The sequence below is a fragment of the Ovis aries genome, chromosome 5 (assembly GCF_016772045.2).
Source record: "Ovis aries strain OAR_USU_Benz2616 breed Rambouillet chromosome 5, ARS-UI_Ramb_v3.0, whole genome shotgun sequence".
NCBI classification, from domain to species: Eukaryota; Metazoa; Chordata; class Mammalia; order Artiodactyla; family Bovidae; genus Ovis; species Ovis aries.
In genome coordinates this window covers 13,275,802-13,293,779 of record NC_056058.1, presented here as the reverse complement: position 1 = coordinate 13,293,779, position 17,978 = coordinate 13,275,802, and the positions used below count along the sequence as shown (strand labels likewise).

The window sequence follows — 17,978 nt, the reverse complement described above, 5'->3', positions numbered from 1 at the left end:
TTTGGTGAACTGATAAACAAGGTATATCCATACAAAGGAACACGACTCAGGAATAAAAAAAGTTTTTTAAGATCTTAACTTTTATTAATGGCTTCTCCACATTATTTCTTTTTAATATTTTTTAAATTGAGGTATAAATTACTTAGTTGAGTTTGTTAAGTTTGGAAATATGCATATAAGGGTTAAATCTACACCCTCAAAGCAGAGAATATCTTCCTTATTCTTTTCCATTATGCTTTATTACAGGGTATTAAATACAGTTCTCTGTGTGTGGGACCTTGCTGTTTACCCATTCCATAAATAACAGCTTGTAACTGCTGTCCCATCCCCCCAGTCCTTCCTCCTCCCTTGCCCCCCCGCAGCCACAAGTCTGTTTTCTATGTCTGTTTCTATTATGGGCATAAGTTCATTCACATCACATTTTGGATTTAATGTATCAATGGTGTCATGTAGTATCTGTCATTCTCTGACTCACTCTGCCTAGTATGACAATCTCTAGGTCCATCCATGTTGCTGCGAATGGTATTATTTCCTCCTTCTTTATGACTAACACCTCACTGTGTATACGTATCTTTAACATCTTCTTGAACCATTCACCTCTCAATGGGCATTCAGGCTGTTTCCATATCTTGGCTATTGTAAATAATGCCGCTATAAACACAGAGGTGCATGTATCTTTTTGAATTATAGTTTTATCTGAATATATGCCCAGGAGTAGGATTTCTGATCACATGGCAACTCTATTTTCAGTTTTTTGAAGCACCTCCATAATGTTCTCCATAGTGACTGCACCACCTCACATTTCCACCAGTACTGCAGCATTCTACCGATTCTGCAAATATTTTCTTCACACTTTTTCCAGCATTTGTTATTTGTAGACTTTTTAATGACGGCCATTCTGACCAGTGTGAGGTGGTATCTTATTGTAGTTTTGGTTTGCATTTCTCTAATAATTAGCAATGTAGAACAAACTTTTGACATACAGACAACATAGGTGAAACTTAAAAACATGCCACCTAAAAGAAGCCAGACAAAAAATACTACATGTTGTATAATTCCATTTATGTGAAACTCTGGAAAAGGCAAATCTGTAGAGCACAGCAGACCAGTGATTTCCTGGGGCTGGAGGAAGTAGCAAGAACAAACTGTAAATCAGGGAGATGAAGCTTTTTGGGCTGACGAAAACATATCCAAATTGGTGTAGTGTGATGACTATGCAATTTTGTCACTGAATCAATCACTGAATCAATCAAATCACTGAAGAGTAATCTTATTATGGGTGCATTTTACAGTATGCAAATTATATCTCTAAAAAATTGTTTAAAAAATTACAATGAATATTATTAGTCTAAAAATCATTAGAATTTTAAAAGGAATTTTAAATACTATATCAACATTGTATCTATGCCTCAATATTTTAAAATAAATAAAACAAAATAACGAGAAAAGTAAATTCTTAAAATTAAAAAAAAAAGAAACTGGTGGATATAAAAACCCAATGTATTAATTTTTTTAAAGTATCACAGGACAGTGGGGAAGGGGTAAACAGTATACCCACTGTCTTATACTACTTTGCTGTTGTTTAGTCATTAAGTCATGCCCTACTCTTTGCGACCCATGGACTGCAGTCTGCCAGGCTCCTCTGTCCGTGGGACTTAATACTACTAGAAGTCGGGGGCAAAGGGACTCCATCTGAAGTCCTACACAAAATAAACTCCAGGTGACCTGAAGAGGTAAGAAGGAGGGGAGTGAAGACAGAACAAATCAAAACAAAGATATAGATAAACATCAAGCTGACTGCAGGCTGAAGTAAATACATAAAAAACACTTAAAGTTTCAGCTAAAATACACAACTGATCTGAAATGGGCAAGTGAAACAAATCATTCAAAGGAGAAATCTAAGTGGTCAATAAAACCTAAAAAAAATGTTTGACCTTAATAAGCAAAGATATGCCTGTTAAAATTCTCTCTAACCTCATGGAGGGGGCGAAAGCTTTTTAAAAGCCTTGTAAGCCACCATCACCCCAGTTGATGGGGGAGTGCAAGGAGTACCCTTCTTGGGGGTAACCGTGCAGAAGGAACCCTCCCTACAGACACTGCATCCCCAGGCTTCCTCCCAGTCACCCGAGGAGGCCGGCCAGGACAGACAGAGGGACAAGACTCTCATCTGAGATCTGACAACCAGGGCAACTCTAAAAACCACCTAACAGGGCATAATTCAACGACTTAGAGAATACGCACAATAAACACAATCGTGTATAAGGTTTTCAATGGAGAAGGAACTGGCAACCCACTCCAGTATCCTTGCCTGGAGAATCCTACAGACAGAAGAGCCTTGCAGGCTATAGTCCACGGGGTCTCCAGAGTCGGACATGACTTAGCGAATAAACCATAAGGTTTTCAAAGAACAGATGATAAAGGGCAAACATTGCATGCTCACAACTTCATACCGGCATTTTTTGGAGGATAGAGTTGCTGGGTGCCTGGCATACGGCTAGTGTGACTGAGGACATATGAGTGAGGACATCTATATTTTACTTAATGAAGTTAGAGTGGAAACAGTCACGTGTGACGAGAGGCTACCATATGAAACAATGCGGCTCTCAAAACAGAACTTTCAGCCTCAGCGGCCCCCTGCCCATCTCTTACCCCACTCGATGCCCGGCCTGGGTGGAAGAGAAACTTAGCATCCCCTGTGGTCGAGGTCACACCACAGAGCCCGAGGGCCTGCATGGCCAGGAAACGAACTCTTACCTCCTCCTCTTCTTCTGAGCCACTCTCTTCACTATCAGATCTTGGAGCTACTTCATACCTGGGGAGGGGGAAAAAAAAAAAAAAAATCAGTGTTGTTGTAATATAAATCTCCCCAGGAAAACTTGCCTAGAGGTACAGTGGTTAAGACTCCAAGCTTCCAATGCAGGGGGCACAAGTTCAATCCCTGGTGGGGGATCTAAGATCCCATATGTCATGCAGCACGGATTGAAAAAAAAAACAACTCCCCAGAACCAGCATGATTCACTTTCTTTAGCAAACTGTCCTGTGCCCAATGCAACCAGGATCACCCCTGGTGGCTAGCTCCCATGGAACGAGGTGGCCTTCAACCTGGGATGCTGGCTGCCACTGGTCCACAAGACCCCACTCACCCCGGGTTCATCTCCAGCCAGGCCTCCAGCTGCCCAGCCTTGGGTGCATCTGTGCCTGTCAGGATCTTCCCACTCTCCACGTGGATCACTTTCACCGGCAGGTCGCTCATTTGGCTGGTCTCGTCTAGAGGCTGAATGAGAGTTACACGCAGGACATGAGGCTCTGCAGAGTTCATACTCTGGGCATCCATCCATGCACCAGGGCCATCTGGGAACTGCCCCCCACCCACCCCAAATCCAGCCCAGAAAAATGGCACACAAGCTGGGTTAACTGAATGTTAATAACTCAGTAAAAATACATGTAACCAATTGATAACAGCTGTGTCTGGGAAATAACTGATATAAATGTTTTTGATTTTCAAATAGATATTGGGTTGGCCAAAACATTGGTTCGGGTTTCCCCATAAGATGGGACTGAAAAACCCAAACCAATGTTTTGGCCAACCCCAATACCTATTTGTTTGGCCAACTCAATAACATAATCATACAGTCCAAGATTCAAGAAGATGGAGTGTGGACTCTCCACATCCCTACCCCCAAACGAAACAGTTTCTCTCTTCACAGGTGCCCATCACTATCAGTTTCTGGGTGTGTTCTCCTAGATCAATTCCACACAGAAGAAACAAGGTCTTCCTTTTTGACCCAAGTGACTACACTATTCCCATTCTTCTGGCCCTTGATTGCTTCCATTCATACTGGGTTTGTAGACTTCATCAAAGGTCTTCATTCTTTTCTGTTAAACAGCTAATCAGAATCTTTGAAAAATTAAACAACTTCCTTATAGCAACAAATATGTAATTCTTTGATTTCTTGAGATACTGACTTCAAATGAAGTTTTCCTCTTCAATAGATCCTTCACATTTCCTGGCAAGACCTTCAGGATGAGGATGAAGATGGAAACATTTGTCTGCACCCACTAGGAACCTACTACCTCCCAAACATCCCTGCAGGCCGTGCTCACCACCTACAATGATCCTCAGCAGAGACTACTGTTGCTGTTTAGCCGCTCAGTCGTGTCCAGCTCTTACAACCCCATGGACTGCAAACCCGCCTAACCGCCACCCCACAAACAAGCTCCGCATGCTGCCTCAGTCAGCCACTGTCACCCCTACATCTTTCCTGGGAGCAATCAGGGTGCTGATGGTAGGACCTCTCCACCCCCAGAATCCTGACTCAACTGCCCTGGGGTCCTCACCCCAGGCCTCTCTGATTTTCAGAAGCTCCCCAGGTGACAATGATGTCCAGCCCCCCAGGTGACAATGATGTCCAGCCAAGGCTGTGGACCACTGGGCGAGAACAAAGACCAAGACCACCAGCAGCCACCATGGAGCAGTGCTTCCTATCACTGTAATAGGATGAGCAGCTGCAGTGGCAATCCTCCAGAGTTCCCTGGGCCACAGCTTCCTGTCATACGAATGCCCCAAATGGCCTCGGGAAGGCTTTGTGCTGTGGTCAAATGCCAGCCCACCTCTCTTCTTAAAAAATTCAGCATTTCAAATAAAGCCCTGTGGAATAAGTATCAATACATTATGTGAGTTAATCACTATAGTCATTCATTTCTGGGAATCAGGCCAAGAGACAAAAGTGTGCCAACTGTTATGGGCCGGGTTGTGTCCCCTCTGGAGCTCAAAAGCTCAAGCCCCAACTCTCCAATGTGACTATATTTAGAGACCGGGCCCTGTGGGAGTGAGGGGATGGGGTAATCCAGGTTAAGGTCATAAGGTCATAATTAGGTCATAAAGGCGGGGCCCTCATGATGGGATTAGTGACTGTAGAAGAAACCCCAGAGCCTGCTCTCTCTCCAGCCAAAAGGCAGAGGCTACAAACCAGGAGGGGAGTCCTCACCAGGAACTAACCTTGCCGAACCTTGAATTTCCAGCTTCCATAACCGTAAAAACACGTATTTCTGATGTTTAAGCCATACCAGCTAAGACAGTATCAAAAGGTACGTACAAGGAGGCTCACTACCACAATGTGCATGTAAAAAAGAAAGCAAAAAGGGGGAAGAGCTACCAACACGGGAGGAGATACACAGTGGTCCATCAGAGTTGCTTGGTGCAGGATGTCTGCTATATCTATTGATGGGAAGTAACTTAAACAGCTATCAATCTGAACAGTGAAAGAGATTCTAAGTATGTCAATACAAAAAAGTAAGAGGAGAACTAATGGCTTGATATGGAAAGTGGTCCAAGATACTCTGCCAAGACACAAGTCTTACTATGTGTCTGTCTGTGAAGTTGCTCGGTCGTGTCCAACTCTTTGCGACCCCATGGACTGTAGCCTACCTCCGTCCATGGGATTTTCCAGGCAACAGTACTGGAATGGATTGCCAGAGACTAACCCAAATGGTCCCCAAACAAAACAAAGAGAATGCAAGCATGAAGATTCTGGGAAAGGTGTAGAGAGAGATGTCAACCAGAAACCAACATGCACGCTCACGAGAGAACAAGCACCGCGGGGGCTTCTCCCTCGCACGTCGTCGCTACATTCACATTACATGTCACCATTTTTTCACCAAGGAGAAGTACTGCATTTATGATTCAAAGAAGCAAGCAATAGCAACATCTCTAACACGGTGACATTAAAAAGAGTCAGGTGGGACTTCCCTGGCCATCCAGTGGTTGAGAATCTAAGCTTCCAATGCAAAGGGTATGGGTTCAATTCCTGGTTGGGTAACTAAGATCCCACATGCCTCTTGTCCAAAAACCAAAAGATAAAACAGAAGTACTGTAACAAATTCAATAAACACTTCAAAAATGATCCACATTAAGAAGAATAAATAAATCTCACAAGTAAATAAATAAAAAGAGTATGGTGACAGTAATAAATAAATAAATAGAGTGAGGCTGGAAAAACTAAGATACAGCACCAGGCAGGGAAAAGAAAACCTCCAGGAGGCATGTGTACAGGAGATACCCCAGAGCAAACACACCCATGATTACTCAAGGCTTCCCTCTGGGAAGGGGCCTGGAGGAGGGGTAAAGGAGGGTAAAAGATACACCTTTTATTTGCACCTCTCATCTTTCTTTCACATGAGTGTGTCAGGTGAGCATGGCTGCCTTCAGGAGGCAGAGAGGAATGTTCTTGAAGAGATGGATGTGTGGGGATAGTAGCCTCTCTCTAGGGGCCTCTCTGCATGGTTCTGACTTTGGGACCAGGCTAATATTCACATACTAAATAAATCTGAGGAGTAAATAAGTGGCCCAGTAGTAAAGAATCCCCCTGACAGTGCAGGAGACATAGAGACACAGGTTCAATCCCTGGGTCGGGAAGATCACCTAAAGGAGAAAATGGCAACCCACTCCAATATTCTTGCCTGGGAAACACCATGGACAGAGGAGCCTGGTGTGCTACATACAGTCCATGGGGTTGCAAAGAGTCAGACACAACCGAGGGACTGACCATACATGCACACAAACAAAACCAACAAGAACTGGGGGGACCTCACAACTGGGAGGACCAAGGGGAGGACCAATCTTCTGAATAAAGGATCTGAGGCATATGCTTAAAAAATAATAATTTATTTACTTGGGTGTGCCAGGTCTTGGCTGTGGCATGTGCGGTCTAGTTACCTGACCAGGGATCAAACTCAGGCCCCCTGCATTGGGAGCACGGAGTCTTAGCCACGGGAAGTCCCTGGAGCACATATTTTAAATTGAAAACAAACACTGACCACACGTTAGGCACTCTGAACGTACTTCCTGCGCCTTCTAGGACTGTGCGAATAAGGGATTATATTGTGGCAGACAGAGTCAGTTTGGGGCTATCATAACATGGGCATGGAGAAGGAGAGAAAGAAGCCAGGGTATTGGATTAGAATTGGAGGTTATCAATGCAACTGCAACATTTTTAGTTTATATAACTAGTTAACATATGTAACTAGCAAAGTGGATGCGCATGCATACACACATCTAGTTCCTAGATCTGTCCGCTGAGAGGGCCCCGAAACAATGAAACCTCAGCAGCAATGAACACACGTAGATCATGGTTTCCAAATATTCTTTTCTGATGAAAGGAGTCAGGGCTCCTTGGAGACATGGCTGAGTTCAGGAGGGAAAGCAGATGAACTCAGGGCCGTTCTGGTGTGTGAGGAAGTCACGCCCTCAGAGAACAATGGGGCACAGGGACACAGGAGTTAAGGTGAAGGGGTTCCCACTGGCCCAAACTGGAACAGTCTTGAGCATCAAAATATATAATGACAGTGCAAGATTAAACCAAGTAAATCCATTAGACTAAATAAGAACCCATGAGTCAGTACCAGGGGTTGGCAAACTATGGCCCATGAGCCAAATAAAAAACAACAGAAGGCTACGTCCTGATCAGCAGAGGATGGATAAAGAAAATGTGGTGCAGGACTTCCCTTGTGGTCTAGTGGCTAAGAATCCACTTGCCAACGCAGGATACACAGGTTCGATCCCCAGTCCAGGAAGATACCACATGTCATGGGGTAACTAAGCCTGTGCACCTCAGCTACTGAGCCCCGGCTCTAGAGCCCGTGCTCTGCAACAAAAGAAGCCACTGCAATGAGACGCCTGTGCACTGCAACCGGAGAATAGGCCCTGCTCGCCACAACTAAAGAAAGCCCCAGTACATCAATTAAGATCCAGTGCAGCCAAAAATAAAATAAAGCTTTAAAAAACAGACAATAAAACAGACAAAGGTGTGGAGAAACCGGAACCCTTACCATAACACAATACTGATACAGGAAGAAAATGACATAGTACCTATATGTAACAGAATACTATGCAGCCATAAAAAGGAATGAAATTGTGCCATTCACACAGACATGGACGGACATAGAGACTGTCATACAGAGTGAAGTAAGTCAGAAAGGAAAATCCCACACATTAATGCATATATGTGGAATCTAGAAACATAGTACTGATGAATTTATTTGCAAAGTAGAAACAGAGACACAGATGTAAACACAAACGTATAGCTACCAATGAGGGAAGAGAGGGTTTGGGATGGATTAGGAGACTGAGATTGACACATATACACTGCTATGTATGAAATGGACTTCCTAGGTGGTAAAGAACCTGCCTGCCAATGCAGGAAATTTAAGAGGTGTGGGTTCGATCCCAGGGTCAGGAAGATCCCCTGGAGAAGGAAATGGCAACCACTCCAGTATTCTTGCCTGGAGAACCCCATGGATGGAAGAGTTTGGTGGGCTACCGTCCACGTGGTCACAGAGTCAGACACGACTGAAGTGACTTAGCACAGCACACAGGTATAAAATAACTAATAAGAACCTGCTATCTAACACAGGGAACTCTACTAAATGCTCTGAGCTGACCTAAATGCGATACAGCAGGAACTAACACAACACTGTTAAGCAACACTCCAATTTAAAAAGGAAAAAGGAAGACTTTCCCTTCTTGCAGAAAGCCAGCTAATAAACACAGAAGGAATACTGACTGGAGAAATCACCATCTTGCAACCGTCACGGCAAAAACTGGTACAGGCAAACAGTGGGCGCTGAAACAGTGGGTGGAGGTTTCAGGCATTACAGTATCTTCACATAGTCTGAGGATCTCCCCAGAAGGTACTTCCAATCACTGCAGTTGGAGACGCCTAGGCTGACACCAAGGGATCAAGGTCAACATCACCAGTGAGGGAAGAAATCTACGCCACACACTCCCCATGTGATGCACGGAGAAAGACCCTGAGTCATGCCAGGGTTTCCTGCTGCTGTGAAGGACACCGGGGGGTCAACTGTGAGTCTGTACAAGGGCTGTGGGTCAGATGACAGTACTGCGTCAATGTTCATTTCCTGGTTTTGACTGCTGTACACTTCTGGAAAAGAACAGCTTTGTTTTTAGGATGTACACATGAAACATACAGAGCAGCAGAGTGCCATCATGTTGGCATCTGACTCTCAAATGGCTTATAAAAAATGAGCATGAACAGTGGGAATGTGGGTGATGAACACACAAAGGCTCTCTGTACTGTTCTTACACCTCTCCTGGGAGTCTAAAATTTTAAAGAAAGAACTGAGAAAGAAATAACAACCCGTGAACAGAAAAAAGCCCCAGAAGGAAACACACCCACATGTGAACGATGTGCTGTCTGGGGAGTGGGGGCAAGGAAGGGTGGGGGGTCTCAGGGGACCAAGGGGGACTCTTACCAGCACCATATATTTCATAATTTCAGAATGAAAAAACTTTAAGGGTGAAATTGACCTAACTTCCAGGGATGGGCTGGCATGTCCACAAGAAGAAACCCCTGGTTCCTCACCTCGCCATCAGGTCCGATCGCAGGCGTCTGTCCTTCAGCATTTTCTGCCTTCTGGAAGGTAAGAGCGACACAGTCAGCCCCTGACAGGGAAGGCCAAGGTGCATGCCCACACAGAGCCATTCCAGCCCCACCAAGGAGTGCACCTTCTTCTTCTTCTTCTTTTTCTTCTCCTTGGCCACCTGGGCAGCCTTGTGCTGCCGCACCAGCTCCGTGAGGTTAGCTACGTATTCATCTGTCTGCTGCAGGAGGTAGGCCAGGCGCTTGTCCTTCTTCTGGTCAATGAGTTTTCGGTAGCCCTCCTCGTCCTCGGCCTGCGGAAGCGGGTGGTTATAAGGGAAGCTTGTGACTCACCTATCCACCAGCACCCAGGGCAGCCAACAGACTCAGAAGCCTGTGGGGTGTTGCTAACCAGTGCCAGACCCACGTTTAGGAAGCACTGAGCTCATGGCCTACACTGTGCTCTATTCACCCCTCTCACTGATGTGATCTATGAACTCCCCTGTAGAACGTCCCCAATCCCCACCCCTACGCCCCACAGGGTCCTGCTGGACAGACATGGTCCTGCAGGAGCCATTTAAAAGGCCCATCCTGGGACTTCACTGGTGGTCCAGTGGTTAAGACTCCGCTCTTCTACTGTAGGGAGTGTGAGTTCGATCCTTGGTTGAGGAACTACGATCCCACATGCCATGAAGTGTGGCCAAACTAAGATTGGGAAAAAAAAAGCCCCATCCCCTCTGTTCACAAAGACACCCAAATTCCAACCATTCTCTCCACCTTTTCCAAACCACTACTCTCCCACGTGGCTTTCTGAGAAGACATCGGACCACACTGCCCTCCTCTAGCTCACAGCCTCCTCTTCAGGGTCAGAATTAAAGCCGAAGCCCTCCATGGCCTGCCAGGCCCCTGTGACTGCTGCTGGGACTCCAACCTCACTGCCTTGAACCACGCTGTTCCAGGGGCTACTGACTGAGCCCCACACACGGCTTCCTCCCACTTCACTCCCCTCTGTGCTGGGAGGCACACCCCCGCCCCAAGCGCTCTGCAGTCATGGGTCAGGCCCACCCTGCCTGGAACACCGAGTTAATCCCCACTCCCTGGTTCTGCTTCGTTCTCCTCTGTGCACTTCTCACCCCTCAAAACCACCTTGTCTGTCTCTGCGGGCACCTGTCTCTCTAGGGCCAGCATGACCCCACCAGGGAAGGGACCGTGTCCTCCTTATTACTGTGGTCCCTATCCACGCAACAGGGCTGTCGATATTGGCCCAATCAGAGAACCCTCCGTGAATAATACGTGGTTACATGCAAAGGGGTGGGGAGGTTGGGCACATAATAGGTGGCTGTCCCACTAGGGGGCAGTGCCACCTCCAGCCTTCAGAGACCACAGAGCAGCTGGCTAACTGGTTGAGGTCGAGAGGTCACTGACAGTCAGGGTGACCAGGCAAAGACCAGGGGCCAGGTCTTTCAGACTCCCAAAGCCTTTCTTCCTCTGTCCCACCTCTAACACTTAAGCAGCAAAATGCCCTAGCGTAACCCTGGGTGGTTGATCCCCAGGCTCCCAACACCCAGCACCCTCCTGAAGGGACCCAGGTCACCACAGCCGACCGCACCATGAGCCTCCGCATTCTCTCCTTCTCGATTCTTTCATTCTCCTTCTTCTGTTCCCGCTCGGTGTTGGCGTGGTACGTGGCCACCGCCTTTGTGAGCTTCTGGATTTTGCCTGTGACCGACCTGTGATATTCCTTGAAATCCTTGGCATGCTGAAGAATGCTGTTGAGGTATTCCTGCGGGGAGCACAGAGAAGAGCCGACTGACTACGGGATGTTGCCCCGAGGGAGACGAAACGCCAAAGCGGGCTTGGTGAAAACCAAGGGGATGCGATCAAACTGGTCCTGCGACACTGCCTGCTGACAAGGTCCACCATTCTCTATGGGGACCATGTGGTGGGAAGGGCCCCCCTCCAACCCCGCCTCAGCAGCCAGTTGTCCCTAGCTGGGACAACCTGGCAGGGCCTACTGACCACTGCAAAATGCGCCCCCATCCCCTCCCCAATCCAAACCATCACTGCAAGGGATTTAAGAAAAATGGCGGAGACAGGTGCCAAAATTCAAGTCCAAGAACGCCTAGCCCAGCGTCACTTTTAACAGTGGGAAGTGGAGAATACGCTGTGTGTCCCAAGACAGGGAAATGGTTTCATAAACCACTAAATGTTGAGCACTCGGAGACGGAAGACAACGTAGACATTAAAAATCACGCTTCAGTAATACTTTCAACAATGTCTATATATTTTTTAAAGACAGCTATTTAACTTTTGACTACTGTGTATATATAGGGGAAAAAAAAAGACTGCAATAATATATACCAAGAAGTTAACAGTGGTTAATTGCTGAATGTTGACTTTTTGTTATTCTAAACTATGCCAATAAAAGACACTGTTTGGAGAAAAACTTTAGAAAATACAAATATTTTTATATTAAGTAAATATAAATGTAAACAGACCAAATGATCCCAAACCCTGCTTGAATGGAGAATCTAGTCTCCCTGACAGACCCTGTAACAACCTCAGTCAGATACTGCCTCGGCTCAGGCACCTCACTCCAAGCACAAGCCCGAGTGGTCCTCTCGGCACAAAGCCCCACACGCCCGTCCCATCACCTCCCTGTCCTCACCTCCTCCCTCCCTCACCCACGCTCCCCCAACTCTGACCACACGGAACACCGGCGTGCCTTCCAACCCCAAGGCCTTTGCATCTACCCCTGTCATCTGCACATCCGTGTGGCTCCTCCCTCGGGTCTCTGCTCAGACACCACCTTCTCGAGGAGGCCCTCTCTGAAGGACCATCCTGTGTGAACGGCTCCTCCATCTGTCTATCCCCACGTCCTGTCTCCTGACACCCTATTAACTCCCCAAACGTCATATGTGCATTTGAGTACAGCCCATCTCCCCAACTGTCTTTACTGGTTTTGTTCACTGAAGTACTCTCGGCGCCTAGAATACTGTTATGATGAACAGAGACACACGCAGACCGCGTGTGCAGACAAAAACCGGGACCCCACAGTGCGGGGCTGACGACCTGCCCCCCAGGGCTGCACCTGGTGCTTCTGCCGGCGCTTGCGCTCCTGCTCGATCTTCTGCTGCTTCTCCAGCTTCTCGGTGATGCGGGCCTCGCGCAGGGACTGCCGCTTGCTGCGCTTATAGGCCTTGGCATTGAGGGCCGTCTCCAGGGCTGTGTCCCTCCTCATGCACACCACCACCTCCTGCCGCAGCTTCGGGAAGGAAGGGGAGAAATTGGAGACTGGTATAACTCGGTGATGCCCACGTGCCTCCACAATGCAAACCAGGCAGTAGGCTGCCACACCCAGGAAGACCCAAGAGTGCAAACGCACGCGTGGAGAGGACCTGGGGCAGGGAGCTGGGCGCTGCTAGCAGGCACCCACAGTGCATGAGTTGGCTGCCCCTGGACACCCAGAGAGCGCCTCTCACGTCTTCAGGTCTCCAGCTTTGCACTCTCAACCACACACAAAAGTTCTTACTGGTATTCAAAAGCAAAGGACTCTCAGAAATAGACCCATCCAAGCCTCCTGCTGCAAGCTGGCCACAGCCACCTTAAGGAAGGCCCACACTTGCTCATTCCAATGGCAGGACGTGGAGAGGGAGGAGGGACAGTGGGTAAGTGAGTGTGAGGGGGAGCACTGTGGCTTAAGGGTCAGCGTATACTTCATAACTGTCCCAGGGACTTCTCTGATGGTCTGCTGGTTGGGTATCTGCCTTGCAATGCAAGATACACAAGCTTGATCCCTGGTCAGGGAACTAAGATTCTACGTGCCTCGTGAAAACTAAGCCTGCAGCCAAACTATCAAGCTCTCAAACCACACCTAGAGACCTCACAAGCCACAACTACTGAGTCGGCACACTCTGGAGCCCATATGCCACAACTACTGAGCTTGTGCCTAACAATGAAGATCCCAAGTGATGCCAACGATGATCCTGCATGCCACACTAAGACCCTACGCAGAGAGGGACAGCGAGAAAGAAAGATTAACAACAACAAAAACTGCCCAGTAAGCATCTCTCTGAATCTGAGCATCAGTATTGGCAAGCAGGGTCTCTTCTTTACCCCAGAGCCCACGTCTGTGCCCACCTGCCTCTGGAAGTTCAGCAGTCTGAGGGCCTTGAGCTCGATGGTAGCTTTGGTTCGCAAATCCCCGGCCAGGGACCCGGGAAGGTTTTCAAGTTCCTGAATTCGGTGTGCGATGCGAGCCTGCAGCCTAGGGTGTGAAGATGGAAAAAATGACCCATGACGTAAGATCTCACCAGTTTACAGGGAACCTCCCTGGTTCCCTTTCTTTAAAGCCAGAGCCTCAGAAGAATCCAGTGGAGTCCACACTAGTTCTGAGACAGGAGAGGGCGAAAGGATGCACACAACAGACTGCATACAGGAGGGCAGCCACAGAGGCCCCAGGAGCCGCAGCAAACAGGAAATCTCGAAGTGCAGAGCTGGCTTCTGGCATTTCAGCAGTGGGAGCGAATCTCTGGAGTCAGGCGGGCTGGGGCCTCCATCCCGGCCCTGGAAATCTACTCAGCTATGAAGTGGGGAGACCCCTCAGAGCAACCCTACAGGTTTGGTCTCAGGTTCAAACAGGGAACTTCCCTGGAGGTGCAGTTGTTAAGACTCCGTGCTTCCACTGCAGGAGGCACAGATTCGATCCCTGGTTGGGGAACTGAGATCTCACATGCTGCATGGCACGGCCAAAACAAAAGAAAAAAGGCGGGGTAGAACATAAAGTTCAAACGGAATAATCCCCATTTTTCACACGCTTACTTATCAAGCACCTACTACTGTATGCCAGGGACCACTTGAGCTGTGGGGCTTCAGCACTAAACAAGACTAACCAGGGCTCCTGGTTGCTTTGAGTTCATAAGTTTATCAGGAGGAAAAGCCATAAAGAAATTAAAAAATTAAGTATCTACAGCTATTCCAGAGAAGTACTTTGAAGGAGGGGCTGGAGATGAGGGGTTTGGGAGTCAGAGTCTCCACCCCATGGAGGCCTTGGCAATAAAGTTTAAATAAACACCAAGAAGTCATGCACAGGATGTGCAAAGGCCCTGGGGCAGGAATGAGTCTAACCTGTTAAATACAAAGAGGAACCAGGAGAGGCAGCGAGATGAGGACAGAGCACTGGGCAGGGGCTAAAGAGAAAAGGGCTGCAAAATTGATCATGGGAAGCCAGTTTTAACCCAAGAAATAGATATAATGTAAGTTAAGCGTGGGAAAAAAGACTGCACAGGCAAGGCCGAGAGCACGGAGGCTGGGGAGCAGGTGCAGACCAGTTGGCACGGTGAACAGTGCTGGGGGAAAAGAAGCTGAGAGTTCACCAAGGGGACACTGCAAGCAAGGATCAAGGTCCCATGGTCCATCTGGTGCTGGACGGTAGGTACATGGGAACAGAGACAGAAAGGAGACAGGGGCCATCTGGGCAGGCCATCTTTAAGCCATTCCGATGGAGCAGGAGGGGAGGCACCTGGGCCCAGGGGCTGGAGCTCCAGGGCTCATCACAGCTGGAGAGGCACTCTGAAGACTGTCCTTAAGCTGAGTCACTGATGTATCTGGGGATTTGCGGTGAATGAGGCAAGGCCCCCTCCCTGGACAGAGCTACCGTTACTCAGGGAGGCCAGCCCTGAAGAGGTTATAAACACAATGGAGAAACAGTGCGAGCGCGAGGTGTTCAGGCAGTGAATCTCAGGCTCCCCTAGCACTACTGGACAAGGGGACACACATCTGTGTGCCAGGCCCCTCACAGTGCCCAGTGCCCAGCAGGCCTGGGCAGGGCAGGCAACAGTGAGTGATGGTTCAGAAATGTCCACCACAAGGCTCGCCAGGAGACTTTTTGAATGCGGATGAGCCAAAAGTTGGATAGGAGAGGAGAACCAGGCATGTTCATTCCAACACATATCTATCTGTACAACCTCCGTGGAGGGAGGTATTGCAGAATCTATGAAATTTCCATGTGCACATAAATCCCCTGTACCCAAACTAAGCCGTGTGCACACATTTATTCTGACACACATGGGGTTTCTCTGCAAGGATGCACACACCAGGGAACTAGAAGGCTGGGGCCCAAGGCAGGAGGGGGACTTCTGGCTACATCCCCCACTGGCCTTTAGAACTGAGCGCCACCATCAATGCGTTGTCAGAGCTGACAGGGTTGGGGGGCACCCCGGCTGATGGCAGGACCTCACCTGTATTCCCGCTCCTGCAGGATCTCCACGGGGTCCAGGCCCCGCGGCTTCTGGATCGGGGTGATGCGGCTCTGCTTCTGGTGGAGCGGCACCATGGGGGCAGGCTGGGCGGGCTGCCCCGGTGACTGCGTCTGGGGTGGCATCACAGGGGAGGCAGCGGGCGGGACAGCAGGGGGTGCGGGCGATGGGCGGCCTGTCGGCTGTGGGGGTATCAGCTTCTGAGGTGTGCTCGTGGGGGCAGCAGCATTTGCCATGGGTCCTGGGGGGAGACAGGAAGCGGGCCACCACATTGAGTCCCAGGTCAGCCTCGGGAGAAAGTGAAGAGCCTGTGGGGCACTGACTGCCCCAGGGACAAGCTCGTTCAGAGGCTGACACGGGCTGGGCAGCTTTCCAAGACCCCCACCCCTCACTGCCCCATGGCTCCTCACTTCCTAGAAGTCTGGCTCCCTCTTCTTCCTCGAAGTCTCAGCCTGCACATCCCTTCTCCAAAGCCCCTACTGGTCCAGGTGCCGACCTGGGGTGGGTATGGGGTGAGGCTGCCTTTCACCCACCCCAGCTGCAGCAGAATTCGATTTACAGGACTGTCTCTTCAATGCCCATCACTGATCCTCAGGCCCCAAGACAACAGGAATGAGTCTGTTTTATCCACAGCTTTGACCTCACAGATCTGACCCTCAAATAAGTACTAACTACATTTTACGCCAAACACAGGGGTGACAAAACCCTGAGTTTCCCTGCCCTCCAGGCTGTCTCCCACAGCACTGGGGGCATTTTCGGGAGGGAAAGGGGTTGGCCGTGACCTCTGGGCTCAGGGCACCACATCCTGAAGGATGGTGTCTGCTCCGCAGCCTCTCACTTGAGTCACACAGTGGACTCATGCCTTACTGTCCCTCTCTTCCTGCTACTGGCTCAGAGATCCCAGGGTCATTGTGATCCAAAAGACAAGGGTGGGTAGGTAGAGAGGAATGGGACCAAACCCAAGGCTCGGGGAGCCAAGCAAGGCCAGGTGAGACCCAAAGAAGACGGCAGAAGTAGCAGACGTGTCCTCAACCCACTCTCTGACCGGGCTCATCTCAGGGTCTGCACGGTATGAACTCGACGTAGGAGTCAGGGCGCAGACATGTCAGTAGGACAGAGGGAGCTCACCTTCAGGCCAGGGCTTGGGAGGCCCTCCGGGGGGCTGGCCGGGCATCCCAGGAGGCACGCCTGAGGGTCCTGGAGGGGGCATGTTGGGCCCTCCCATACCTACACGCAAGGAGAAACAAACTAGAGGATAAAACGTGTCCTGTATTTATACCTGCACCCAGCCCCGCACCCTGCCCCCACCACGGGCAGCCCTGGCTCCAGGAGACACATCCAACAAGGAGCCCCTTGGTGTGGGCACCGGAGCAGACAAGGGAGCTAGAGAAACACCATTTATCACCAACAGCCCCAGTGCCAGGGAAGCCAACAGACGGCAGAGCCCAGACCTGCCAATGCACATGTCCACATTCCTGTCGGTTGGCTCTGAGACCCCTCCCCATCCCAAGGGTCAGGGGCGGTGGGCCCTACCATGAGGCCTGCTGTAATTTGGAGGTGCTGGTCCAGGGCTGGGCCCGGGCCCTGTTGCAGACACGGAGGGCGGAGGTAGAGCTGGCATCTGTGGCTGCATCCCGGGCATCGGCCGCTTGCCCTGCACGGCCATCTGCAGGTGGTCGGGAAGGGGCTGCCCCCGGGCCAGCATCTTGTAGGCCATGATCTGTGCTCTGAGCTGGTGCAGCTGGTTCTGGTTGAAGGGTGTTGGGCCTCGGTTCTGCTGCCCCAAAGCCTGCGGATCAGCACCATCTAGCGGGGCCCCCCCGGGCCCAGACGACATCTGTGGGCCCGAGGACGGGCCACTGGCTGGAACCGGGCTGGAGGCATGCTCGGAGCCGCCCAGGGGTGAGGGGTAACCTGTGGGGAGACACAGGTCTGGGTGGTCACTTGGCAGCACATATCCAGTGATTTCTAAGGAAAAGATGGGGCCCAGCTTACACTGACCTCTACCCTGAGACAAGTACGGCCAAATGACTTTATACTCATGATTCAAACAAGAGACGCCCAGAGGGCACACACTTACAGCCTGGTTGGCAGCCTGCGTAGCGCTTGGTTCGGCCTACTTAGTAACTTGCCAACGATTAAAGTAGAGGTGACACAAAAATCCAGGCTTTCTCTGGGCCCGCCCCGCTGCCCCTCGCCTTGGGCAGGTCCACTCCCCCCACTTCCCTTACCTGCAGAGCCCCTGAGCTTCCCGCCCCATTGACAGGAAGCCACCCACGTTCAGCTAAGATAAAGCCCAGCCCTGCCCCCTCCTGAGATTCTGACTCAGCAGGTTGAAGCAGGG

At 49.7% G+C, this 17,978-nt stretch overlaps 1 protein-coding gene across 9 annotated transcripts in view; it reads right to left on the bottom strand.

Annotated features, from left to right (window-relative positions):
* The window catches only part of SMARCA4 (SWI/SNF related, matrix associated, actin dependent regulator of chromatin, subfamily a, member 4), a 90,020-nt gene that overhangs the window by 53,079 nt on the left and 18,963 nt on the right, over positions 1 to 17,978 (bottom strand). For all 9 annotated transcript variants that reach the window (XM_027969664.2, XM_027969665.2, XM_027969667.2 and 6 more), the window contains exons 4-13: positions 17,168 to 17,548; positions 16,763 to 16,861; positions 15,617 to 15,875; positions 13,518 to 13,644; positions 12,469 to 12,642; positions 10,987 to 11,160; positions 9,524 to 9,691; positions 9,381 to 9,431; positions 3,144 to 3,274; positions 2,755 to 2,812 (exon numbers count right to left, since the gene is read on the bottom strand). In XM_027969664.2, the coding sequence (XP_027825465.1) occupies positions 2,755 to 2,812; positions 3,144 to 3,274; positions 9,381 to 9,431; positions 9,524 to 9,691; positions 10,987 to 11,160; positions 12,469 to 12,642; positions 13,518 to 13,644; positions 15,617 to 15,875; positions 16,763 to 16,861; positions 17,168 to 17,548 (1,622 nt within the window). The remainder of the gene's footprint in view (positions 1 to 2,754; positions 2,813 to 3,143; positions 3,275 to 9,380; positions 9,432 to 9,523; positions 9,692 to 10,986; positions 11,161 to 12,468; positions 12,643 to 13,517; positions 13,645 to 15,616; positions 15,876 to 16,762; positions 16,862 to 17,167; positions 17,549 to 17,978) is intronic.